We start from the raw sequence: 26,785 nt of genomic DNA on the forward strand, positions 1-26,785 counted from the left end.
GTTTTAGATTGCAATTTGGGCACTCGGTCTCTAAAAGGTTTGCCATCACTGATCTAGCACATCAGTGGAGAGAGAAATGGGGTCCGCCATGACCCCCAGTACATCTAGTGTTCCCCGGCCCCTCTGGCTCTGTACACCGGGCCATCGGCATCTTCTCCCAGGAAGAAAATGGCGGGTGCATCCGCAGTGCACCCACCGAGATCTGCCGGCTGGCACCTGGCAACAATAGATTTTTCCTATTGGTTCATTTTGATCACTGTGATAGACCCTATCACAGTGATCAAAATGTAAAAAATAGTAAATGAAACCCCCCTTTATCACCCCCTTAGTTAGGTAAAAATAATAAAATAAAATCATATATTTTTATCCCATTTTTCCATTAGGGTTAGAGCTAGGGTTAGGGTTGGAGCTAGGATTAGGGTTGGGGTTAGGGTTGGGGCTAGGGTTAGGGTTGGGCTAGGGAAAGGGTTGAGGCTAGGGTTAGGCTAGGGATAGGGTTGGGGCTAAGGTTAGGGTTGGGGCTAGGTAGCGTTGGGGTTAGGGTTGTGGTGTTGGGGTTAGGGTTGTGGTTAGGGCTACGGTTAGGGTTGGGATTCGGGTTAGAGGTGTGTTGGGGTTAGGGCTGTGTTAGGGTTGGAGTTAGAATTGGGGGGGTTTCCAATGTTTAGGTACATCAGGGGGTCTCCAAACGCAACATAGTGCCCGCCATTTATTCCAGCCAATTTTGCATTCAAAGAGTTTAACGGTGCTCCCTCCCTTCTGAGCCCTGCCATGTGCCCAAACAGTGGCTTTCCCCCACATACAGGGTATCGGCATACTCAGGAGAAATTGCACAATAAATTGTGTGGTCCATTTTCTCCTGATACCCCTGTGAATATAAAAAAGTTTGGTTCCGAAGTAATTTTTTTGTGAAAAAAGTAAAATATTCATTTTTTCCTTCCACATTGCTTTAGTTCTCGTGAAGCAACTGAAGGGTTAATAAACTTCTTGAATGTGGTTTTGAGCACCTTGAGGGGTGCAGTTTTTATAATGGTGTCACTTTGTGGTATTCTCTGTCATATTGGCCCCCAAAGCTCACTTAAAATGTGAGGTGGTCCCTAAAAAAAGGTTTTGAAAATTTTATTGGAAAAATTAGAAATCACTGGTCAACTTTTAACCCTTATAACGTCCTAACCAAAAAAAATTGTTTCCAAAATTGCGCTGATGTAAAGTAGACATGTGAGAAATGTTATTTATTATGTATTTTATGTGACATATCTCTATGATTTAAGGGTACAAAAATTAAAAGTTTGAAAGTTGCCAAATTTTCAAAATTTTTGCCAAATTTCCATTTTTTTAATAAATAAACGCAAATCATATCGAAGGAATTTTACCACTAACATGAAGTACAATATGTCACGAAAAAACAATCTCAGAATCAGTGGGATATGTTGAAGCGTTCCAGAGTTATGACCTCAAAAAGTGACAGTGGTCAGAATTGTAAAAATTGGCCTGGTCATTAAGTACAAAAATGTCTCTGTCACTAAGGGGTTAAACTAGGGTTTTCCTTTAATGAACAACCCTTTTAACAACTACGTGTTACCACTCTCCTTTACAAAGGGACGATTGTGCCATTTCTGATTGGACAGTGTTAGTGTGCAGTCACACGTCTGTATAAATTGGACGGAGATGGGAACGCAATGCTTGGACTGACCGGAGGCTCTCCAGACCAGAGCGTGACCGCTGGATAGAAATATATGAGGCTGTCACGCCGGATTGGGGAGAGCCTCCGGTCAGTCCAAGCATTGCGTTCCGATCTCGGCCTGATTTATACAACCACCTGACTGCGTCCTTAAATTGTGCAACCGAAAACACCCATGTGTCAACTTATTCAAAAATGTCCACGTGAAATAACAGAGGAACAGCACAACCTGGAGTTATAAGAAAAGAAGTTTTGGAATGATTATATCTTGGGGAATATAAGAATGAGCTAGATACCAGAGTGGTGACGCGTGGTTAATAGTGATGAGCAAATGTGTAAGGTGTTCTCTGAGCATGCTCGGGTGCTAACGAAGTGTCTTCGGCGTGCTTGAAAAATATGTTGGGTTCCCCGCGGCTGCATGTCCCGACAGCCACAACACGTGCAGGGATTGGCTGTTTGTTAGGGAATACCTGTATGTGTTGTGGCTGTCAAGCAGATGCAATACATGCAGCTGCAGGGACTAGAACATGTTTTCGAGCATGCCACAGACACTCCGTTAGCACCCGAGCATGCTCATATAATACCTCATCCAGCACGTTCCCTCATCTCTACTAGTGATCCATGTTGACCATAAGTTCTGAGCGACTTTGCCGTTTCCCATGGAATCGTTACAGTAGGAACGCTCCATTCCGGAATTTGCCCTTGACCGATGTCCCTTTTCGCGGTGACTTCCTGACGTCCCTCTCCTTTGTACAGATGATCGGACACATGAAGGATCTCCCCGCCCTTTGGTTGCTGAAGACTTACGCTTCTGTTTGCATTCCAACAGCTCATTTTACTGTCAGCAAGTCGGGAGACATAACTCACTGCGATGTCAATGGCGGTGGAGCCTGATGATGGGCAGATGTCACCTATGCTTATCCTAGAGGGAGAGGAATGGCGCTGATTCTAGTGGACAATGGTGGACTGAGCGGCCGGGCTGTAGAGCAGAGTCAGGGTCCATGCACAGGCAGGTCGCCCCCAGTACCTGGGTCAGAAACCGGTCATAGTGCAGGGTCTGCAAATGGAAGAACCAACAAGAAATGCTGTGCAAAGCCATTGGGGAGAATAGATCAAAGCAGGGGGAAGGAAAGGGGTATGGCCCACACCTAGGGCACCCCTGGATCCTCGGGGGAGGGCTGCGCTACACGATCCGTAGTAACGAAGCACTAGTAGAGATGTGCGCCAGGGGCCCTGCTGTGCCACGGCGACCAGACCACCAACGAGACGTCAGTGTCCTGCCGGAGGCGGCGTGATGGCTGGGAGCAGCCGGCTGAACAGGGACTGTTAGGCTACTTTCACACTAGTGTCGTGTGACGTACGTCGCAATGCGCCGTTTTGGAGAAAAAACGCATCCTGCAAAGTTGCCCGCAGGATGCGTTTTTTCTCCATAGACTTGCATTAGTGACGCATTGTGACGTATGGCCACACGTCGCATCCGTCGTGCGATGGATGCGTCTTGTTTTGGCGGCTGCGACGCACAAAAAAAGTTACATGTAACCTTTTTTGAGCGTCGTGTCTGCCATTTTCGACGGCGCATGCGCGGCCGAAACTCCTCCCCCCTCCTCCCAGACATTACAATGGGGCAGCGGATGCGTTGAAAAACTGCATCCGCTGCCCCCGTTGTGCAAAACTTTCACAACGTGCGTTGGTACGTCGTCACACGACGCTAGTGTGAAAGTAGCCTTAGAGAAATCTCTGGGATGAGTCTCATTTTTGGGGAGCATCACTTATAAGACACTCAGGGGGCATTATTACATTGTGCTGAACACTATATTCTTAAGGGGATACTTAGGGGCATTATTAACTGTTTAGGGGATACTTAGGGGGCATTTTGGCTTATAAGGGGAGATATCAGTAATGGGACCATATTACTTAGTGTAAGGGGGATCTGGGGCATTTTTACTTTCTAGTGGCGTTAGGTTCTCGCAGCAGTAGTACTTTATAGGGGGTACTCAGGGCCTCCGAGCTGACAGGAGGGCCCCACCGGGAGGGGGCAGGCGTGTGTCGCATAATGTGCACGGAGTGTGCAGACACCAGTCCACAGAGCACAGCCCCCTGTGACGGCCCTCCGGCTACCCCCTGCCCTGTGGATCGGTCCCTGCACACGCCGTGCACAGTACAGTGATTTGTGACTCTCTACATCTCTCATTATTTTCAAATAAATAAAATAAATGTTGTAAATCTGCAGTGGGCCGCCTCCAGGGCGGAGACATGACGGGAGCCACCTCCGCCTCCCCGGACCATCCCGCCGTGACTGCCGGCCTGCTGCTCCTAGTATCTGCGCTGCAATTCTGGCCCCGCCCATAGCTTTTGCCGTGCCCATCTCCGGATAATAGTGTAGTCCCGCCCACATGTTTGGTCACACACAGCTCTGACCCCGCCTATTTTCCAACTGCTCATCGCTTTGGCCCCGCCCACCTCTCAGGCGCCCACCAGTTATGGCCCCGCCCACCTCCCCCATATGACTACTCAGGATTGCGGGGTGTGTCACATTAGAGGGGCGTGAGCTGTCAGGCTCTGGGGCGTGTCTCAGCGGGGAACACTTCGGGCCCTCCTTAGGGCGTGTCTACTCTGGGGAAACGGGGTAGGACAGCGGCTCAGTGGGCGGTATTTTATGAAGATAAGGGGAGTGGTTTATCCTTGGCGGGGCGTGGTCAGTCCCGCGCACACCCGGCGGAGGCTCCCGGAGCGTCACTCAAGCTATGGCCGGCCTGGCGCTCTCTACAGCCGGCTTCCTGACGTTCCTCCTCCTCCTCCTGCTGCCGGCGCCGGGCGCCTCTCAGGAGAACGCTTCCTCGCCGCAGGAGCTGCCCCTCATCCTGGGCTTCCGGCTGGAGGGCAGTGACCGGGAGTCTGAGCTGTCGGCGACCGGAGAGCTGGAGGTGCGGGAGGGCAGCCGGCTTCAGCTCCGCTTCTACGGACTGTACCTGCGGCCCGATAGCGACCAGCTCATCGCCTTCACCGAGGCGTCCGAAGGCCCGCAGGACAACCGGAGCTGCCTGCAGGACACCCGGGACCTGGTGCGGGACCCCGCCGGCTCCAATGTGACGGACGAGGCTGACGGCCGGGCGGCGCTGCTGCTGCGCCTGGAGGTGCTGCCGCTGCGGAAGAGCCAGAGCTCCCGCCGGTACGCGCTGTGCTCCCGCCGGGGCCGCGGCTTGCCCTGGACGCTGCACCCGGGGCCGGACGGCCGGCTGCGGGTGCTGGAGGAGCACAGGCCGCTGATGCCGGTGTGGCTGCAGGCGATCATCATCGTGGTGCTGCTCTCGCTGTCCGGGATCTTCAGCGGCCTGAACCTGGGGCTGATGGCGCTGGACCCCATGGAGCTGCGGGTGGTGCAGCGCTGCGGATCCGAGCGGGAGCGGCGGTACGCGGCCAAGATCGAGCCGGTGCGGCGCAAGGGGAACTACCTGCTGTGCTCGCTGCTGCTCGGCAACGTGCTGGTCAACACCACCCTCACCACCCTGCTGGACGAGCTGATCGGCTCCGGCCTCTGGGCTGTGGCCGCCTCCACCATGGGCATCGTGGTGCTGGGCGAGATCGTGCCCCAGTCCCTGTGCTCCCGGCACGGCCTGGCCGTGGGCGCCAACACGCTGTGGCTCACCCGCTTCTTCATGGTGGTCACCTTCCCCCTGGCCTACCCGGTCAGCCGCCTGCTGGACTGCATCCTGGGCCAGGAGATCGGCACCGTGTACAACCGGGAGAAGCTGCTGGAGATGCTCAAGGTGGGTGAGGGGGGAGGTGGTGCCGAGGGTAAGGAGGGGGATCACTACAGGGGTCAGACAAGTCTGCAACATTGAGGCTGATGATGATTACTGGCCAGCAGGGACTGCCTGTCTGGGGGGGGGGACCTCCAGTAATGACTCCCACCACCTGTGTATGTTCTGGTGGTGGGAGATCCTGCAGTCTGAGACCTCCACAAATCCGTGCTGGGATCTGTCTGTGGAAGCAGGGCCCCGCTCATTATTAGGGGGTTCGCTTGGTGTCTGATTTTTAGACTGGATCAAAACAATCCAGAATGTCGAACTTTCCTTTCCACCCTACAATAAATAAAGGGAAGAGGAGTGCGGTGGTTCCTGGGCGCTGCCGCTGACCAAGGGTTATTCAGGCGGTATCAAAAACTTCCAATTTATTGCTATGTATTTCGGGGTAGAACCTGCCCCTTCCTCAGGCGTACACTCACACAACCTCATCAGGCGAGTGATTGGACCCCCCCGGCTCGCTCCCCCACATACCGGCCACCCTCCAGCTTCCTGTACGGTGTAGAGTTTATGAAATAACATTAGCTGCAGGGAATGGGATTAAGGAAGGAATCGCCTGACTCACCTGTGATTCTCTCCATTTCCTGCAGCCAGCACTTGATGGCTCAGTAATTTTGATTTGTGAGGTTCCTCTGAGAAATTCTTGAATATTCAGACAAATGTTTTGTTTACCATCTCCTTTGTCAAAGGGGCGTGTCCCCAGTCTAATACCGCCAGCCCTGATTGGGCTGTATCAATGTCTCCGGACATGTCCCTGATTGGTAACACCCCATTGTCAATTTATTCATGTTGCCAGGAGGACTAAAATAGTGGAACAACACAATGTGACGTTTTAGGAAAAGCTGACCGGTATTTAACACAAAAAAACCCACAAAAATCCACCTATATAAAAAGAAAAGTACTTATTAGATCTCCTCTAACAATCCTACAAAGAGTAAGAGCAGAAGACGTATGACCGTCCAAGTATCAGGCGTATAATAAGTTCCTTTCTGTGGAGGATCGTGTGACCCCCCCCCCCCCCCCGGATAGTTTGTAGACCAGCTTGATTCTCCTGAAGAACGTCCTATGTACGTGTTGAGAGATCAGTATTAATATGAGCAAGTGTGTACTGTGGTCAGGGTCACCCTGTGCTCCAGTGTGGGGTCTTATTTCTGCTCTACAGACTCGTTATGTGCCGGATCTGTGGTGGCCACGATGTCTGTGATATAAATGTGGTGTTGGTGACCCTCTCTATGATGGGCCAGTGTAGGGCCCAATATGGCCAGCCATCCAGCGGGGGTTCCATTTGCTGTTCATTTTATGGTGCCAACTTCTGGCAAAATCAGGACACAGTGGGACGTGTGACCTAGTGATGAAACTCAGCCAATGTAGCTGGGATACAGAAACTCCCCATATGGATCTGTGTCTCTGCAGCGAGACGGATGTGAGCGACTGACGTATATTCTGACTGTACAGGTCAGGGTGTAAAGACTCCTCCCATGAAGGTCATCACCCCCTCACCCTGGGTATGTAGTATTTGTAGTAATGTACTCCCCTACCGCCGCTCTTCTCCTCTTCTCTGTGACATCACTGCTCTTCACTCTCTCCGGGTCACACTATGCTCTGCGTGACCTGGAAGTGACTTTTACAGTGTAAGTCTATGTAGGGTCAGAATAAATCTGTAGAAGAGACTTCTGTCTCACACCCCGTGATCCGGATGACCTGAGGAGCGGTGACATCGCTGAGAAAAGGAGCAGAGCGGCGCTGATAACTGTATATGTGGTTAGTGACCCTGATGGTGTCCTGTTTTGCTGACCTTTTGATCCTCCATTGTAAGGAGTCTATTATATGCACGAGGGTATGTTTATTATACCATATTTATCATGGTTTCTTTTTTTTTTTTTTTTTCTTCTTTAAAGAGGTTATCCAGGAATAGTTCGCTCCTTCCGGTAATTTTCTTGCTTTTGCTGAAATCACATCGACGGAGCAGCATCTTCTCCTCCGCTCTGCTCTGACAGGACGTGACTGCCGATGTCATGCTGATTGACAGTCGGCTTTTCAATTACTAACTGCAGGAAGCCGACTGACAGTCGACATGCTGTGGCCAGAGCTGGTGAGAGGTGAAGTGAAGCAGGAGAATCGCCAACTGCACCACCGGAGAGCGTTCCCAGGCAGAACAGGCAGGTAGTTGTCAGCTAACTGCCTGTTCGTCCTTGGGCCCCATGTGCCAAAATGATAAAGGTCCCGGACCGCCTTGTTTTTTCGTGTGGTTGGACCATTCAGTGTTCCCTTTATAAAGTAAATTTGCCATTTCATCAAAGTTTTTACCTCAGAATACCGGCATAAGACACTTTGGAAGGTCACAAAATTTTAGCAGGAGATGATCACTGCTTGACACGGTCTCATGTGCATAGCAGTCCAGTTAGGCCTGTTTCACACAGCAGTTTTTTTGGTCAGTCAAAATCCGCTAAAATGGCGGATAACGGATCCGTTCCTGTACTGACCACAACGTTTGGCACCGGACCGTTATTTTAACGGATCCGTCAAAGGAAGAATTTTAAAGGAACCGCTGCCTTGGGGGGGGGAGAGAGAGATTTTTCAGCCGCCAGAACAGAGTTTAGGGTTAATTTGCGGCTGAGTGAAGGCTTTCGGGCATGCGCAGTGACAAATGCAGATCCAGCTGCCCGAAAAAACGTTGCATGGTCGGTTCGGGCATGTTGGCGGACGTCAAAATTTTGGCGAATCCACAAAAGAACAGATCCAACGGATGGCCATCCGTCAAGATCCACTGGTAATGCAACTCAATGGGGAAAAAAAACGGATCCGCCAAGAAAAATGGCGGATCCGTTTTTTTTGCAAAACGGCGGATTTTGACTGATGGACACAAACGGATGTGTGAAACAGGCCTTAGCCTGTGTAACACCATATGTTTAGGGATTGGCGCTCGTTTCATGGCGGATACTAATGATATGGGGAGAGACCAATCGTTCCACCACATACAGTATGGACACCGTTCCCCCGCTTACATGAGGTGATGTTTATGCTGGCGGCACAAGCCAATTAGCGGACGTAGGAGCGTTTTGCTTGTTGGGTGGCTGTTGGCCGAAGTATTCAGCTGAGAGCCTTATCCCCCCCGATACACAGGATCGATCGGCCTCCATAAATAAGGTGCATTTTCTGTGGCTGATTATTGGGAAAGGGCGCTGATCAACCAGACAAACACTCGTTCATAGATTGAAATGATTTTCAGAGTTCCTTTAAAATAAATTGCTCGCTCAGCAAGGCCTCCTAGTCTAGTCAGTACATGACTGCGTTTGTGTAAATCGCATCCTTGTGGTCATGTATGCAATCTTGACAACACTCTAGGCCTATTAATCCAGAAGAGGTGCCGAGAGCAGGTAGGTCTGAGATTTGCCACGCTGTACGTCGGTGGCTATGGGCTGCCCACGTGGCCCCAACCAGCCACTGAACTACCTGCCCCCGGCACTTCTTCCGATTAATTTATAGCTATAATGAAAACCCTGGATAGTCAACATTGCAGCCATTCAGATTATCCTACACTCACAAAAACGCTTGTTTCCGATTATTCCACGTAAATATGCTGGCAGTCATCAAAATTGGTCCAGTTTCACATGTCCTGATATTTCCGGTACAGGAGGGATCAGTGTCCATGTGTGTAATACGTGTGGAGCTGGTAGAGGTACCACACGTACCAGCACTTAAGAAGCAGCAGTACAGTTAACGCTGAAGGGTCCGACGACGGCTCTCCTCATTCTCCCCTGCTCGGCCGGCAATCAGCGTGATCAGGGGAGCATGATGAGTTACAGGTGATGTTCACAAAATTAGAATATCATCAAAAAGTTAATTGATTTCAGTTCTTCAATACAAAAAGGAAAACTCATATAGAGGCATTACACACAGTGATCGATTTCACGTGTTTATTTCTGTTATTGTTGATGATTATGGCTTACAGCCAATGAAAGCCCAAAAGTCATTATCTCAGTAAATTAGAATAATAGTGATGAGCGAGTGTGCTCGTTACTCGAGTTTTCTGAGCATGCTCGGGTATTCTTTCAGTATCTTGGGCGTGCTCAGAGATGTGTCTCTGCAGCTGTATGATTTGTGGCAGCGGACATGTGCTGCGTCCAGAGCGCTGCTACTTCCGGATCGCGTGCTCTCGGCCTTATAGATCATTATTTTGCTCCTGAAAAAAACTTGACGTGACTTCTATTTATCTCATCCTTTACTAGTTTTCTTAGATCATACAATTATTTTTTTTTTGATGATGGACCTACTTTTGTTTCCTCCGAATACCCTCCTTTTTGTTGCATTGGGTCTGTTTTTCTCTTATTGTAGGTATTAATAGTCTTGGCTCCCAGCGGCGGTCTCTCGGCTGGCCATACCTCTGGGTTATCTGCTCTCTGCACAGTAATCACTCTGCCCTTTGTGTTGTGATGACTGATTGTTCAGAAGTGATACAAAGAAAACGTGCTATAAAAAACTTTTAGATAAACCCTGGGCAGTAGGCGGAGCATTGTGCACATGACTGACTGCAGCGCTGATGGCGCCTGCCCTGGACAGGACATACTGGAGGGATTCAGTCTCTGCTCTAGTCGTATTGTGCGTGTGGTACAGTAGTTATGCCCGAATCTGCCCTTGAAATGATGACCAAGTCTGCAAAGTGATGTGTATGTGAGCAGAGGGGCACATGGTCTTTTTTCAGTCGTTTGTCTCTGTGGGGGTGTTTGGCCAAATTGATGCGGAAGATCTTCTATGGTTGGAATAACTGAGGGCATGTAATTCTCCAAATTTCAGGTATGCACCATACGCCACTGTAGGGTGAGACGTTCTGGTTATATACAGTGCCCTTAAAGTCTACACACCCCTAGGAAAATAAAATCCTATCTAGAAGAATCTTTTCAGAACTTTTCGCCCATAATCTGTGACACCGTCTTATAATTGAGATGTATTTGAGCTCACTCTATAAGCGACTTATAACACGGCAAAGGGTTCTCATTGGTTAAAGTTATCAGTCAGCAGAAGGGTACCAAACATTTTCCAATGCATGGAACACTGAAGACTGTCAAGAAGTGGCTTAAATTTGGCACAACTGTGACATTATCTAGAACTGGACGTCCCTCCAAAATTGCTAAAGGGCCGAAAAGAAAATTGGTTTGGGTTGCTGTCAGTGTGCCTACAACATGTTTAATCAGCTGCAGGACTTTGTGGCAAGTGCTGGTTGTGTTCTGCATGTAACAACAATCTCCTGTATTCGTTTGTGAGGTAGGGTGGCAAGACTGAAACCTTTCAGTACAATGAAAAACATCCAACCCTGGTTATTTTTTGCCAAAACCTACATCTAGTTTTTCAAAAACATGTGGCAAAATGTGTTAAGGTTGGAGTCTAAGGTTGAACTTTTTGGCCAGAACTCCAAAAAGTACATTTGGTGCAAAGCCAAACCCATAGTGCAGCATAGTGGAGGCAGCATTATGGTTTTGTGCTGTGGAATGAATTATGAGCAGTTCCAAATATCAGTCAGTTTTGCAGCAAAACCTTCAGGCCTCTGCTAAACTGAAGATGAAGAGAAATTTTACTTTTTTAGCACTACTTTGACTTTAAACATACCTCCAAATCAACAAAAGAATGCTTTTCCCAGAGGGTTAAGGCTATGTGCTCACATAGCGTTTTACTCCGGATACTAAAAACCGGACTCCTTCCCAGAAATTGCGCGTTTTTTTTCTGCGCGATTTCACCGCGATTATGATCGCGATTTTTGCCGCGATTTTCGCGTGCGATATTCAAGCACTTTCCAAGCGATTTGAAGCATCGCTTGGAAAGTGATTGACAGGTTGGTCACACTCGTCAAACATAGTGTTTGACAAGTGTGACCAGGTTTTTACTATTGAGGCCGCCTATGCAGCATCAAAAGTAAAAGAATTTTAAAATGCTAAAAAAAATAAAAAAATCGGGGTATATTTACCTTCCGGCGTCCCGCGCTGCCATCCCGGGCCACAGCGTTCCCAGTAATGCCTTGCGAGACCTGTGATAGCGTTGGTCTCGCATTGCTATAGCGATCTCGCGAGACTACGTCATCACAGGGCCTTGCCGCAAGGCATTACTGGGAACGCTGAGGCCCGGGATGGCAGCGCGGGACGTCGGAAGGTAAATATACCCCGATTTTATTCTTTTTTTTTTACAGGGGTATGTTATCCAGGGCCTGGAGGACAGTCTCCTCTCCTCCACACCGTGGGTACCAACCGCACATGAGACGCTTAACTTCCCGCATGGTGGGCATAGCCACATGCGGGAAGTAAGCGATTCTCATGCATTCCTATGGGTGCGGAATCGCGGCAATTCTTTGCGATTCCGCACAAAAGAATGAGCATGCTGCGATTTTTTTCTGCGATGCGATTCCGCCGCGGAAAAAAGCGCAGCATTAGCACAGCATGTGCGGAATGCCATAGGAATGCATGGGGGGCGTTCTGTACACGATTTTTAAACGTTTTCGCGCCGAAAATCGTGGCAAAAACGTTTAAAAATCGCTACGTGGGCACACAGCCTCAAGGTTTGGAATGGCCCCGACCACAATCCAGTTGAAAATCTAAGGTTCGCCTGAGTCATAGAATGTTACAGCTGGAAGGGACATCCAGGGTCATCGTGTCCAACTTCCTGCTCAATGCACTAAACCAGTTTGAAGTCTTCCATTGCAGGAGAACTCTCCACCTCTCATGGCAGCTTGTTCATCTCATTGATCACCTCCACTGTCAAAAAGTTTTTTTTCTAATATCTAATCTGCATCTCCTGTTTTAGTTTCATCCCATTGCTTCTAGTGTTTCCATGTGCAAATGAGAATGATGATCCCTCTAAACTGTGACATACCTTCAGATATTTGTAGACAGCTATTAAGACGACTCTTGGTCTCCTTTTTTGCAAGCTAGGGTGCTGTTCACAGGAGATTCCCTCGCAATGGGAAAGATTTGGAACTACTGTAAGAAAGAGTGGGCAAAGATTGCTATTTTGTAGATGTGCCATACTGGTAGACTCCTACCCAAAAAGTCTGAATACTGCCAAAAATTCTAAGGGAACTTCAACAAAGTATTATAAGAACTAAAACAACGCATTGCATTTTAACAGGGGTGTGTAGCGTTTTTATTTCCACTGTATATCTCTGATGTACGTCAACTTCTAGACCACAGATGCAAGACAATCGATCATAATATCTGTAGACCTTGGATACACCTACAGATTATAAACTGGGATATTTGTGTTTTGTAGGGAGTGGTCAGTATCTTCTTCTTGATGGCCTATTTTTGGGTTAGGCCATCAATATTTGATCGGTGGTGGTGTGACACCTGGCATACCCGCTGATTAGCTCTTTCTCGTGCCGGGTGGAAGGTCTTGGATGATGCCAGAACAGAGCAGCTCCATCATTTTCTATAATGGTCACGGCCGGATACTACAGATTCATCCCGTTATTGGGCATATTGGAATAAAACTTCATCACTGAGGTCTCTTGCATACATGTGACCACTGCAGACAATCATGGGTTTTATGCTCTATATTAGTGTCCCTAGCTATGCCTGTGATTGGCTGCAGTGGTGACATTGCAGTAGTCCTAATAGACTGGTAGGGACCACTGGCACAATGGTGACGTGTAACAGTTGAGTTTCTCCACTCCCAACCCCCAAGAGTCAGTCAGTAAGGTCTGGCAGTGTAATTTGGGATAGGATGAGTAATTTTTGGCAAACTAGTTTTGAATGAACTGTGTAATCCACATCTGCTCAATTTGGTTTCAGGTGACAGAACCATATAGTGGCCTTGTCCGGGAAGAGATGAACATCATTCAGGGGGCTCTAGAACTGCGCACAAAGACGGTGGAGGATGTGATGACCAAGGTGGAGGACTGCTTTATGCTGCGCAGTGATGCCATTTTAGACTTCAACACCATGTCCAGCATCATGGAGAGCGGCTACACCCGTATTCCCGTGTTTGAGAATGAGCGATTCAACATTGTGGACATCCTCTACGTCAAAGACTTGGCCTTTGTCGATCCTGACGATTGCACCCCTCTGAGCACCATCACACGTTTCTACAGTCACCCGGTCCACTTTGTATTCAGTGACACCAAGCTGGACGCCGTGCTGGAGGAGTTCAAGAAGGGTAGGTGTCTGTTTAGTGAAGGAAATGTGTACTTGGGACCAGATTTTTAATATTTTTCTGAGTTGAAAGAGGCTATTGACACTTTGGCAAAGAAAAATAATTGTTACATATGTTAGTGGTTTATTTTAAGAGCCCCCCCCCCCCCCTCATACACCAGATATTTGGTTTGCTTATTTTCACAGTAATACATGCTGGAATGAAGGTCTGTGTCCACGATGCTGCTGTCTGCACCAGCTCTCATCCAGCCACACATCGTCATTCATGAATTGTTTTACGTGTCTTTGCTCTGATACAGCCACTGTGTGATTCCCTTTTACCCTGGTGGAATGCATAAGATCTCTGATTCTGCTGGTAGGATCTACCCCTTCCTGTTTCTGTAATGGATTTCTCTCTGCAGAGCGTGTGTGATCTCACATGCAGATTACAGGTGTTTTCTTTTTCTAATAGCACTATCCTGTTGGATCTATATCAGCAGAACAGGCGGCTATGTGAAGGAGTTGCACAGACTCTACAACAGAATAGTGGTCTATTTAGAAAGTTGTTTAAAGAGGTTAATAACCTTTCTATTGGATAGGTCCTCAATATGAAATTGGTGGGGTTATGACTCCAGAACTCCCTCACCGATCTGCAGAAATCTGCTCTTACAGAGAGAAACTCAATTGTTAATCTTGGCTATCTCGTATAATAATCATCAGGGCCACCATCCTGAGTACAGTGTGCGCTCTGTCCTATACTCATCCATCAGGCTTAGAATCTATATCTCTACTACAGACCGGGCCCCCATCCAAGAGATCTATCATTTATCGCATCTATGCTCATAGGAAAATAAATAATTCTATGTAAATAAATCTTTATTTTTGTGGAAAAATTTCTTTTAAATTCCCCAAAAGCAAATTTCCGATGGATTTGCCCAGTGTATGTTGTTGGCTGGCTAGTCACAAAGCAAATCTGTGACATTACAATTGGGCCAAAATTTGCTAATCTGTATGAATTGCTGATAATTTACGTTCTCTATAGACACCTTTTGGCTAAGCTGTCTAACCCCCTCCCAACATACGTGGGGCAAAAAATCTCCATTGATGGTGGGTGGGGGAGTTAAAAAAAGAGAAAAAACATACTGGTCTCAAATTAGTGACTCAAAGCAAATATATTATTTTTTTTTTCAAAGTTCTGAGGTTTTTTTAACTATTTAAAATATAAAAGTAGGTAACTTAAGAGAGAAAATATACAGAGCTAATGGTCACATATGCTCACTATTGCTCCTTTCACATAAGGGACTTTCGACCCCTCGTTTTACTAATCAGATGGGGTTTCGCTAATCGGACCTCAAACTCATCAACAGGATGGATGATAAAATGTATGTTTATTGGCAACCCCTTTAAAGCTGGGACATGGTTCAGCATGATTTCGGTAGAAACCAAACACACATAATGGGCCCCGTTCTTCAAAGCTGTTACTCCACAATTGTTGTAAAAGCTTTGGAAATTCCCATAATGTAGGTGCCACTTGTGATGCCACAGCTCGTCTAATTCACGACCCCCTGTGGCGTTCCGTGCAACAGATGTCTCTCTCCAGTCCCTGACTAGAGTAAAATTTCTGCCGTAGCGCACAGAGGCACTCGCCAAATGTCAGGCTCTCCTGATTTATGAAGAGCCTTGTACCCCCTCTTGAATCCTGAACATCTGACTCCAGCACATCTCATCAAGACCGGCGTGAACCAGTGAACACCAGTCTTGATGCATCGGGACCAAAGTTTGTATTGAAAGATAGATGGCTATATGAAAATTTATCAAGATTGGCACTGTTCCCGCCAGTAGGAGGGTCCCACAGCAATTGCATAGTCTCCCTCATGTGGCCACATGATGACCATTGCGATCAGGGATTCTTAAGGTCCTTTTATACGGACTGATCTCCCAGAGAATCTGCCTCCAGAGATTATTTTAAATGAAAGGTGGCGTCACCAGTGTGAGATACGTAGATTTGGAGAGTGGACTGTCAGTCATTACATGTCTCACACTGGTAACGCCCCCTTTTATTTTAAAGTAACATTTTCGGGGAGATCTATGTCCGGCCTGTAGATCTTAACAGATCATTTACATATTAAGAAAAAACACAGATTTCTCTGGAATAACAAAGGAGTTGTTAACGCTGCAGGGTTATTGTGACTTGAGCATGCCGCCTACTTCACAATAACCTTTCATTGTTAAAGCCCCTTTATTCTGGTGCCAGTATATCTCATCCAAACACATGCCCGCTTCCAAGGTCGCATACATGTGTGCAAGTAACAGGTTGCTGGCGTCTGCTCTAGACGGGTGCAGTAATAATAATAAATCACGTTTGTGTTTAGTCTGATGCAGATTGACCTTGAGCAGTCACAGATCCACCGCTGTCCTCGTCCTCAGTCCAAAAGTCGAGTGTTCTCCGTGAAGGACGCTGCAGAGCTGTCCATGCCTTATTACCCGTCATGATGTAATTACCTGCCTGGCGCTGGCAGCCGGGGTTATATCCCGTGTACACTGTGCCTATTGTATAGGAGCTGGGAACATTGCTCAATCATCGTCTTAATTATCTCTCGGAATAACTGGTTATTGCGAGATGTTTATGGCAGAAGCTCCACATTCTTTCCCTGTGGTGGCTTGTGTGGATGTGGCAGGGTGGGGTGTGAGCGGTGATCTCCTGTAAGACTTGGGTGGTCCGTGGTTAGGCTTAGAGGTGGTACGTTAGCATTACATCAGCTTGTTGAACACCTATTCATTATGACTTCCTTCTGATTCTGTCAAGGAAAGTCTCACTTGGCCATCGTGCAGAAGGTGAACAACGACGGAGAAGGAGACCCGTTTTACGAGGTGATGGGCCTGGTTACCCTGGAAGATGTCATAGAAGAAATCATCAAATCCGAGATCCTGGATGAATCGGATCTTTATAGTAAGTTGCTTCCTGTCATCGATGAACCCAGTAATTCCCCCCCCCCCCCCCCCCCCCAAAGTGCTCCTATGGGTAGTATCCATGCTGCTTTATATAAAGTAGATGACGTCCATATTGGTAAGATGTTTAAAGACCTATTAAAGATGACACAGGGTCTGGGAACTGGGGGTCCTAGCATTCAGGAAATGCCGGGAACTATTTGGTTGATACCAGCTCTCCGATCACGAAAAGCCATTTATTTCCATAAGATGCCGGTGGATTATTATGGTAACGTCCTAACAGAATGGGTTTTGCCAATTCTTGAGTCTTGGGAGCCCTCATGGCCTAAAATTGAAAGGGAAGTAAAGTATGCCAATATTAGCGGCATAGTGCACGGTCCAAAGTATATTGGAGTCTCCCGGCTCTTTGCCAGTAGATGCCAGGAAAAGGATCCAGCACATCGGACTTCTGATGGCCAATTCATTTGCAGTCCGGCAGATAAACCACAGTAGCATCGCTGACACGAGCGCTGTAAGGTCGGGCAGATGGCCCACAGATATTTATTGTGTTTGGTGGGCTTAAGACCTTGATGGCTTAGCTTTATAATCGATCAATGCTTGGTACAGACTCAGGGCCTCCATTACGATACAGCTGATGGTTCGCCCAATTGTTCGGCTGTTGGTTCTCTCGCCCAAATTTCCATACACGGTGTTTGCTCTGCTGTGCTCTCCGTGAGAGTTGCCGTCAGACGACTCCTAGCCGCGGCCTGTCTCAGCAAGAGCAAAAGGATTGGCAGTAATGATGAGTGCAAGTGCTCCTTACTAGAGTTTGCCTAGAGTGCACAGAGTATCGCGGCTGCTCGAGTGACATGTACAAGTCCCCGCACGCTACTCAGCTGTTAGACAGCCACAAACCATGCGGGGATTGCCCATTTTTGTCAAGCAATGCTCTCATGTTACACAGCAAAAAAACAAGTCACAAAACATGTTGCTGCGGGGACTCAAACATGTCACTTGAGCACCCTAGGCAAACTCGTGTGATGAGCATTTGCGCTCATCACAAATCTGTAGTCCAAAATCGGACATGTCTGATCCTTCTCTACCCCATTATCCTCTTTCTATGGCCCCCATACACATTAGACTGTAGGCTGATGTATGCATGTTCGGACGACATTAGTTTACTTTGTGAGGCGCCCCCACCCTTCACCCAGCTGCTTATAACAATGAGGGGCTGTGGTGGCATGTTTATCCAGGCAGAGCGGCTTCTGTGTATTGGTGGTTGTGCCTACATGGTTGGTACTGCCTAGAAATGAGTGGATGGATTTGTGGGATTCCGGTCCAGGTCAGTGACAGCTAGCTGAGAGGCTCTCCTCTGTTACCTTCAGCATCCTCGCCTGTTGGCTGGCCATGGTTGGTCCAACATAATCTGTGTGACTTGACAAATCAAATGCTGCGCCTCTCGTCTTGGCTGCCAAGTGCCACTGACTTGGTCGCTAGAACGGAGTCCCACAAATCGAACCGCTCGTCTCTGTACTGCCCCATCCAACACACTGGTGACCTTTTGATCAATGGGATCACATCCATCCTCCCCACCTACCAAATATAAAGTGCAGAAAATAAGTATTTGATACACTACCGATATTGCAAGTTTTCCCACCTACAAAGAATGGAGAGGGCTGTAATTTTTATGGTAGGTACACTTCAACTGTGAGAGAATCTAAAAATAAACAGAAAATCATTATATGATTTTTACATAATTAAACTGCATTTTATGGCATGAAATAAGTATTTGATGCAATAGAAAAACAGAAATTCATATTTGGAATTGGTACAGAAACCTCTGTTTGCAATTACAGATGTCAGACGTTTCCTGTAGTTCTTGGCCAAGTTTGCACATACTGCAGCAGGGATTTTGGCCCACTCCTCCATACAGATCTTCTCCAGATCTTTCAGTTTTCGGGGCTGTCGCTGGGCAACATTGAGTTTCAGCTCCCTCCAAAGATTTTCTATTCAGTTTAGGTGTGGAGACTGGCTAGGTCACTCCAGGACCTTGAAATGCTTCTTATGGGACCACTCCTTAGTTGCCCTGGCTGTGTTTCAGGTCATTGTCATGCTGGAAGACCCAGCCACAACACATCTTCAGTGCTCTTACTGAGGGAAGGAGGTTGTTGGCCAAAATGTTGCGATACATGACTCAAGCCATCATCCCTTCGATACGTTACAGCTGTCCTCTCCACTTTGCAGAAACATCTCCAAAGTATGAGGTTTCCCCCAACATACTTCATGGTTGGTACAGTATTCTTGGGGTTGTGCTCATCCTTCTTCCTCCAAACATGGCAAGTGGAGGTGATACAAAAAAAGTTCTATTTTGGTCTCTTCTGACCACATGACCTTCTCCCATGCCTATGCTGGATGATCCAGCAGGTCATTGGTCAACTTCAAACGTGCTTGGACATGTGCTGGCATGAGTAGGGGAACCTTGTGTGCCCTGCAGGATTTTAATCCATGATGGCGTAGTGTTACTAATGGTAATGTTTGAGACTGGTCCCAGCTTTCTTTAGGTCATTGACCAGATACTCTTGTATAGTTCTGGGCTGACTCCTGACCTTTCTCAGAATTATCCTTACCCCACAAGGTGAGATCTTGCATGGAGCCCCAGACGGAGCAAGACTGACAGTCATCTTATGTTTTTTCCATTTCCTAATAATGGCATCAACAGTTGTTGCCTTCACACTAAGCTGTTTGCATATTGTCCTGTAGCCTATCCCAGCCTTGTGCAGGTCTACAATTTTGTCCCTGGTGTCCTTAGACAGCTCTTTAGTCTTGGCCATGGTGGAGAGGTTGGCATGTGTTGTGTGGACAGGTGTCTATTATGCAGGTAACTAGTTCAAACAGGTGCAAATAATACAGGTAATGAGTGCAAAGTAGGAGGGCTTCTTACCGAAAAACTAACAGGTCTGGGAGAGCCAGAATTCTTGCTGATTTGTAGGTGATCAAATGCTTATTTAATGCAGTAATATGCAATTTAATTATATAAAAATCATACAATGTGAATTTCTGTTTTTTTAGTTTTAGATTCTGTCATGTAGTGCAGCGAGTCCTGAATCTCTAGGCAAGTAGCCATCCTATAATTCAGAAAAATCTGGATGGCTTATAGCAATAATTGTCATCAGAAGTCCTCTGGTTCTACGAGTGGTCCCAGAGCCACCTTGTTTGAGGACAAAGTCTGGACGGAGAAGAGTGAGGGTCCCAGGACAGAGAGGGGGCGATGAGGCGGTGGTGTGACCATGCTGCATTCGTAGGGAGTGTATGACCAGGGCAATAATGACTAGTAGAGTTGAGCGACTTTGGTCGGATCGGGTTTCATGAAACAAAATTTGTTTCAGATGAAACTGGTCCGACTAGGGCAAAAAAAGTCGGAGCTTCGTCCGAAACCCGACCCCAATGCAAGTCAATGGGGAATAAAAGTCTGCATTGAGCGGATGACATTCATCCACTCAATGCTGACTTATTCCCCATTGACTTGCATTGGGGTCGGGTTTCGGACGAAACTCCGACTTTTTTTTTGCCCTAGTCGGACCAGTTTCATCTGAAATAAATTTTTTCTTTCGGGTTTCACGAAACCCGATCTGACCAAAGTCTCTCAACTCTAAATGACTAGGCTAGCACGGCATGTGGGACTGATGTGATGGGAGGAGAGACATTGTTAGTTTTCTGAATGTTAACAGATCTTGTTTTTGTCAAGACTCATCATGACATGGCAAATATGTCAGACAGGCGAGACACTATATTATCTGCAGTGCATACATTAAATGGGAAATCACTGTACCAGTGGAGATCACGCCAAAACTGGGCGTTACGGTAATTATGCTGGCAAAGCACATAAATGGCCCCACAGCTACCTGCTGGCTCCGAATGCCTGGTTGACATGGCTGAGAGTACCTTCTTCAGTAGGTAAAAAGGGAAGGCCTGTGGTGGGAAAGAATTGCCAACGATACGTTTCACCAAGTCTTATATACATGTTGGAGCTGTGACTTTAAATGCCACCTGTCCTTTTGTTTTTTGTTTTTTGCGGGGGTGGGGGGTGTAATACATTGTTAATGAATAAAGCAATTTGCAGATTCTGTATTTGTTACGTTATACATTAACCCTTTATTAACAGAGGACGTACTTGCACATTCTAAATTGGTTTACTGGCTCAGAAGCTGAGTCCACACCATACCTAGCAGGTGACGGGTGTGTTACACAGCCAGCACCAGCCTCTAACTGCATCAGTCAGAGCTGACTCTGGTCACTGCTGGTTAACTACTTAAATACTCTTCAATTGCTGTGCTTCATAGGAAAGTGTGATTGTTCACATATATATTGCAATACTAAATTATTGAAGGTTCAGATCCCCGAAGAAGCTAAAAGTAAGTAAAAAAGGGAAAAACAATATAAAAATTTTTTAAATCTTAAAATTTATTTTAGTATTGTCTGTAAAAGTTTAATTTATCAATATATAATTGGCCTACAGGGTAAAATATGTAAATGGGGGAGGATCATGAATCTCTGAATTTCCATTTATATGGTTGTCACATTTTTCTCCACCCCCTACAAAAGAATGCTATTTGTGTTATGTACCCCAAAAGGTACCGATAAAACCAGCTCCCCAACCAAAAAAATAGACAAGCTACGACTCGTCGCACAATAAAAAGATCCCATTTATACCGTAAAAAAAAATATGGCTCAGAAGCAGGGCCGGACTGACCATCTGGCAATTCTGGCAAATGCCAGAAGGGGCTCTCTGGCCATGGGCTGCCTTGTCTGCTACTTTGTTAGCAGAATCGGTGTTCTCAAGACACCCATACTGTTAAAGAGTTGTGACAAAGCTCAAAGTTGCTCCGTCACTTTCCCCAACAGGCCACGGGTATCATTAGAAATATTGGTCTTATAGCAAATCTTGCTTTCTCCATCCAGGGAAATGTTAGCAGTAATATATCTTTTATTGCTCAGGGGCTGTGATACCGTGGGCCTGTGTAACTTCAAGTGCAAGGGCTGAATTTCTGCCCCAGTCCGTACCTACTCAGAAGTAAAATCCACCAACAAAACTGAAGTGCAAAAATGAAAATTTACCCAATCGGAGAGGGCTTAAAAAAAAAAAAAAAAAATCAAGTTGTCTGAAAGTACAGTGGCCAAAGCGAGGTATAAGGAGGTGGCGGCAGTGTTTTAGTTCCTGGGTAATCATTGTTGTTTGTAAGGTCTGAGGAGCACGTGTCGGAGCCTGCGGTTTCTTTCTGCTATCAGTCTGAGTATTTTATTTGCCGAGTCTTTCCAAAGCCAAACCAATCTATTGCACAAGATAAAACGACACGCTGCTATGTAAATACCCAGCTGTCTGCCATGATTAATGAGCCCTGTAATCGCTCGCAACAGGCAAACTATTCAGGAGACTTAAACATTTCAGCAAGGCATTAGATAATATTACCGAGCGCTGCCTACCTGTCCGTTTTCATTCATCACTTAGCCTACCGGAGGCAGGTACCATTATGTGCAATGGGGCGTAACTATGTCCTCCTTTATAGTACAAATTAAAATCCCATCTATCCCTCAAGTCTAAAAGATATTTGGATCAACTGGCTCCTCAGCTTGTTAAAGCATAGAATTCCTCACGGGTAGAAAATTTTGTGCCAGAATCTTTCTACGATGCCAATATCCATGGTGATGCGATACTAAAACCGGACAAGCCTCCCGAAGATTGTGCATCATATAGACCCATAGCCTTAGGGGACCTAGTGCTATGAAGTGTTCAATGCAGTCCATCATAGTTTTATGGGTTTTGTTTTTACAGTGTTTTGTGGTAAAATAGGAGGAATAGGGCTAAGTGACAGCACATGTGAAAAAGACTTGGGTATACTAATAGATCACAGACTGAATGAGTCAACAGTGTGATGCAGCAGCAAAAAAGGCAAATGCAATTCTAGGATGTATTAACAGAAGCATACAGTCTAGATCACGTGAAGTCATTATTTCCCTCTACTCCTCTTTGGTCAGACCTCATCTGGAATATTGTGTCCAGTTTTGGGCACCACATTTTAAAAAAGACATCAACAAACTGGAGCAAGTTCAGAAAAGAGCGACCAGAATGGTGACCGGTCTGCAAACCCTGTCTTATGAGGAAAGGTTGCAGGATTTGGGAATGTTTAGTTTGCAAAAGAGAAGACTGAGAGGAGACTTAATAGCTGTCTACAAATATCTAAAGGGCTGTCACATTGTAGAAGGATCAACTTTATTCTCATTTGCACAAGGAAAGACTAGAAGCAATGGGATGAAACTGAATGGGAAGAGACACAGATTAGATATTAGAAAAAACTTTTTGACAGTTAGAGTGATCAATGAGTGGAACAGGCTGCCACGAGAAGTGGTGAGTTCTCCTTCAATGGAAGACTTCAAACAGAGGCTGGACAGATATCTGACTGGGATGATTTAGCGAATCCTGCTTTGAGCAGGGGGTTGGACCAGATGGCCCAGGAGGTCCCTTCCAACTCTACGATTCTATGATTCTATGAAAACTGACCTGCCTACATGATTCTCCAGGTCAGTAAGATCATATAGTGGTAGAGTTGGAGGGGACCTCCAGGATCATCGTGTCCAACTCCCTGCTCAGTGCAGGATTCAATAAATCATCTCAGACAGATGTCTGTCCAGTTTCTGGTTGAAGACTTCCATGGAAGGAGAACTCGCCACCTCTTGTGGCAGCCTGTCCCTCTCATTGATCACCCTCACTGTCATAAAGTATTTTTTTGTAGTATCTCAGCTGTATCTGCTCCCTTTCAGTTTCATTCCACTGCTTCTAGTCTTTCCTTGTGCAAATGAGAATAAAGCTGATCCCTCTACACTGTGACATCCCTTCAGATATTTGTAGACAGCTATTAAGTTTGCTCTTGGCATTCTTTTTTTTGGAGCTAAACATTACCCATAGCCTTTAACCGTTCCTCGTAGGACATACTTTGCAGTCTGCTCACCATCCTGGTAGCTTTTCTCTGATCTTGCTCCAGTTTTTCAATGTCCTTTTTTCTTTCTTTTTTTTTTTTTTAAATGAGGTGCCCAGAGCTGGACTCAGTATTCCAGATGAGGCCTGACCAAGGAGGATTAGAGGGGAATAATTACTTCATGTGATCTAGACTCTATGCTTCTGTTAATACATCCTAAAACTGTTTGCCTATTTTGCTGCTCCTGCTTCACACTGTTGACTCGTGCAGTCTGTGATCTATTAGTATAGTATTAGTCTTTTTCATACATGCTGTTGATTAGTTCTATTCCTTACAATTTTCGTCTTTCTTACCCAGATGTAGAATCTCGCATTTCTCCATGTTCAATACCATTCTATTAGTCGCTGCCCAATTGTTCAAGCTTATCTAGAGCCTTCTGAATCTTTTCTGTCTTCTCTAGTTAGTTATCCTCCTAGCTTTGCATCGTCTGCAAACTTGATTAGTTTACTTTCAATTCCATTTTCTATATCACTTACAAAAATGTTGAACTACACTGAGGCCAGGACAGAGCCTTGTGGTACCTCACTTGAAACACTCTTCCAATTGTGCAACCATTTATTACCACTCTTTTAGTACGATCACGGAGCCAGTTATGAATCCACCTAACTGTAGCCTTGTCAATCCCATACTTAGTCATTTTTATTTCAAAAATGATAGTATGAGATACTTTATCAAATGCTTTGCTGAAGTTGAGATATACTATACCTGCCGCATTTCTCTGATCCACCCAGTCAGTGATTCCATCATAGAAGGAAATTAGATTAGTCTGGCATGACTTGTTGGCTACAAACCCATGTTGGCTCTGGTTAATTACTGTATTCCTATCAAAGTACTTGCATACATGCTGTTTAATAATTTCTATAAATATATTTCTGGCGTACAAGGATCCATATTTGTCAGTCTCCATTTTATTTTTGGTAACAGATCTGCTTTAAAAATCATTAATTGTGATTTCTTTGTTAGTATATTTACTGTGTAATTATTTTTGATTATTCTTCCTCTCCCCACCAGCCGACAATCGCAGTAAGAAACGTGTTGGTCGTCGTCAGGACAAAAAGGATTTTTCGGTTTTTAAAGATCCAGATAATGAACTAAGAGTCAAAATCTCCCCCCAGCTGCTCCTCGCTGCCCACCGATTCTTGTCCACGGGTAAATAAGCTATATGTACCTTTTTATATAAATCTAACAGTCCAGAATGTCTGACAATCTAACACTTCCGATCTGTACAAATTTGATCTGTCATTCAGTGGAAGGATTGACACAGGTGAACAGAGCCTTAGGGCCCCCATATGCATTAGACTGAAGTCTGCTGAACCCAACCACATCGACTGCTTCAGCTGACACTGTGTATGGTGGCGTAGCCGGTTGATGGTTGCAATAGATGTCGATCACACATGTCTGATATCGGACTGTTGATTTCATGGTTCTCACTCAGAAGTCGCCTGGCGACTTGTCAGTCAATGGCTTTCTCATTAAGAGCATAGGACCGCTTAGTCAAACGAGCACTCCTGTGCATGAAGAGTCAGCTGATATGAGGATCGGCCAAAGCATTGTTTAGCCAACAGCCTTCTAATGTGTATGGGCAACATTAGGTTTTCGCATCATGTAGTGCAGCGGGTTAGGTGCAGTGTGACAGACAGGCAACGACCACAGGAAAGTCCAAAAACAAAGTCTCTTTAATGTACAGCGTACTCCCAAAATAGAAAACAAAAGGGTATCCTCCGGATTACCGCCGGGAAACAAAATAGGCCATAACCTGTACCAGTCGTGACTTGTATTGTTTAAGATTACTGTATTTGTTTTTATGTATACCCCTCCTCACATGTAAAGCGCCATGGAATAAATGGCGCTATAATAATAAATAACTGGGACTGATTGCCGTGGGCGACTGCATCGCCATGTACGCTGAGGGGTGCCAGGCCTTTTGGCTCTGCTGGGCTCTGTTGATTCACACAGATTGAGCTCTGCAGAGCCTTCTGCTCTGCACGCTTGCAAAACCAAACTGACAAACCGAACCTTCTGCTGCAGGGTTTTTAGAAGGAACCTGTGGCCGTAGGCAATATGGAAACCCCGGCCGAGGAGGTAATGGACCACCCCACTACCATCCTGTAGTCCGTTTCAAAAATATAAGCCCATGGCAGGTTTTCCTTTAAATCTGGCTTGAGCAAATAGCTTGCCCAAGACCAATTCTTACTTTTATTTTGCACTGCAATCACAGCTATGCCTGTGACTGCAATGCACTCCCGCGGCCTCCATACGCTTCTGTGCGCATCCTGGGGGGGACACATAGCGACCTTCGTGTATGACACCGATCACTGCCTCACAATCAGTATGACCCCTTTTGTTTTTGCAGAAGTGGCCTTGTTTGCGCCTTCACTGGTGTCGGAGAAGACACTTCTGCGTCTCCTGAAGTATCCGGATGTGGTGCAAGACCTGCATTTTAACGAAGATGAGAAGAAAGCATCTGAGCATTACTTGTATCAGCGCAACAAGATGGCTGACTACTTTATCCTGATCTTACAGGTATGGGGATGTACTCAAATGATCTATAGATGGAGAGAGGGGCCTCTGATAAGGCGGACGGAGGGGAAAAAATATAAATGTTATACATTCAAATTTATATACTATATAAGGCTGGTTTCACATGTCAGATTCTCCGGTACTTGTGGTGACAGTTTTCTCATGTACCGGAGACACTGACACACGTTGACCCATTCAAATGAATGGGTCTGTGTACATGTCAGCGTGTTTTCACGGATCGTGTGTCCATGTGCAAAACACGCTGACATGTCTGTTTTTGAGCAACAGCACAGATCACACGGACCCATACAAGTCAATGGGTCCGTGTAAACACGTACTGCACACGGATGGCGTCCGTGTGCGTTTTAAAAGTCATAGGGTTAACATTGAAGCAAATTGTTTCAATACACGAACAGCACACGGATGCCACACGAATGTGACAAATTGACACACGGACACAGATATCTCTGGTACCGTTTTTCCCGGTACCAGAAATATCAGGACGTGTGAAACCGGCCTAAGGAAGTATATACATATATTCTTTTCCTTATATAGTATATAATTTGTATACATACAGTATTTTTTGGACTACAAGATGCACTTTTTTAACAAGAAAAAAACTTGCTAAAAGGTGTGTGCATCTTATAGTATGGAGGACAACACTGACACTATGTTCTTCCCGATCAGAGAGAACTGTTGTCTTCCTGT

General features: G+C 46.2%; 1 protein-coding gene across 1 annotated transcript in view; it reads left to right on the plus strand.

Annotated features, from left to right (window-relative positions):
* Positions 1–4,355: 4,355 nt before the first annotated feature.
* The window catches only part of CNNM4 (cyclin and CBS domain divalent metal cation transport mediator 4), a 38,290-nt gene continuing 15,860 nt past the window's right edge, over positions 4,356–26,785 (plus strand). The window contains exons 1-5 of the mRNA XM_073559545.1: positions 4,356–5,448; positions 13,260–13,623; positions 16,405–16,548; positions 24,569–24,706; positions 25,911–26,080. Coding sequence (XP_073415646.1) covers positions 4,426–5,448; positions 13,260–13,623; positions 16,405–16,548; positions 24,569–24,706; positions 25,911–26,080 — 1,839 coding nt within the window. The 5' untranslated portion in view covers positions 4,356–4,425. The remainder of the gene's footprint in view (positions 5,449–13,259; positions 13,624–16,404; positions 16,549–24,568; positions 24,707–25,910; positions 26,081–26,785) is intronic.

Source organism: Dendrobates tinctorius, unplaced genomic scaffold (genome assembly GCF_039654945.1).
Source record: "Dendrobates tinctorius isolate UK_male_01 unplaced genomic scaffold, ASM3965494v1 ptg000272l, whole genome shotgun sequence".
NCBI classification, from domain to species: domain Eukaryota; kingdom Metazoa; phylum Chordata; class Amphibia; order Anura; family Dendrobatidae; genus Dendrobates; species Dendrobates tinctorius.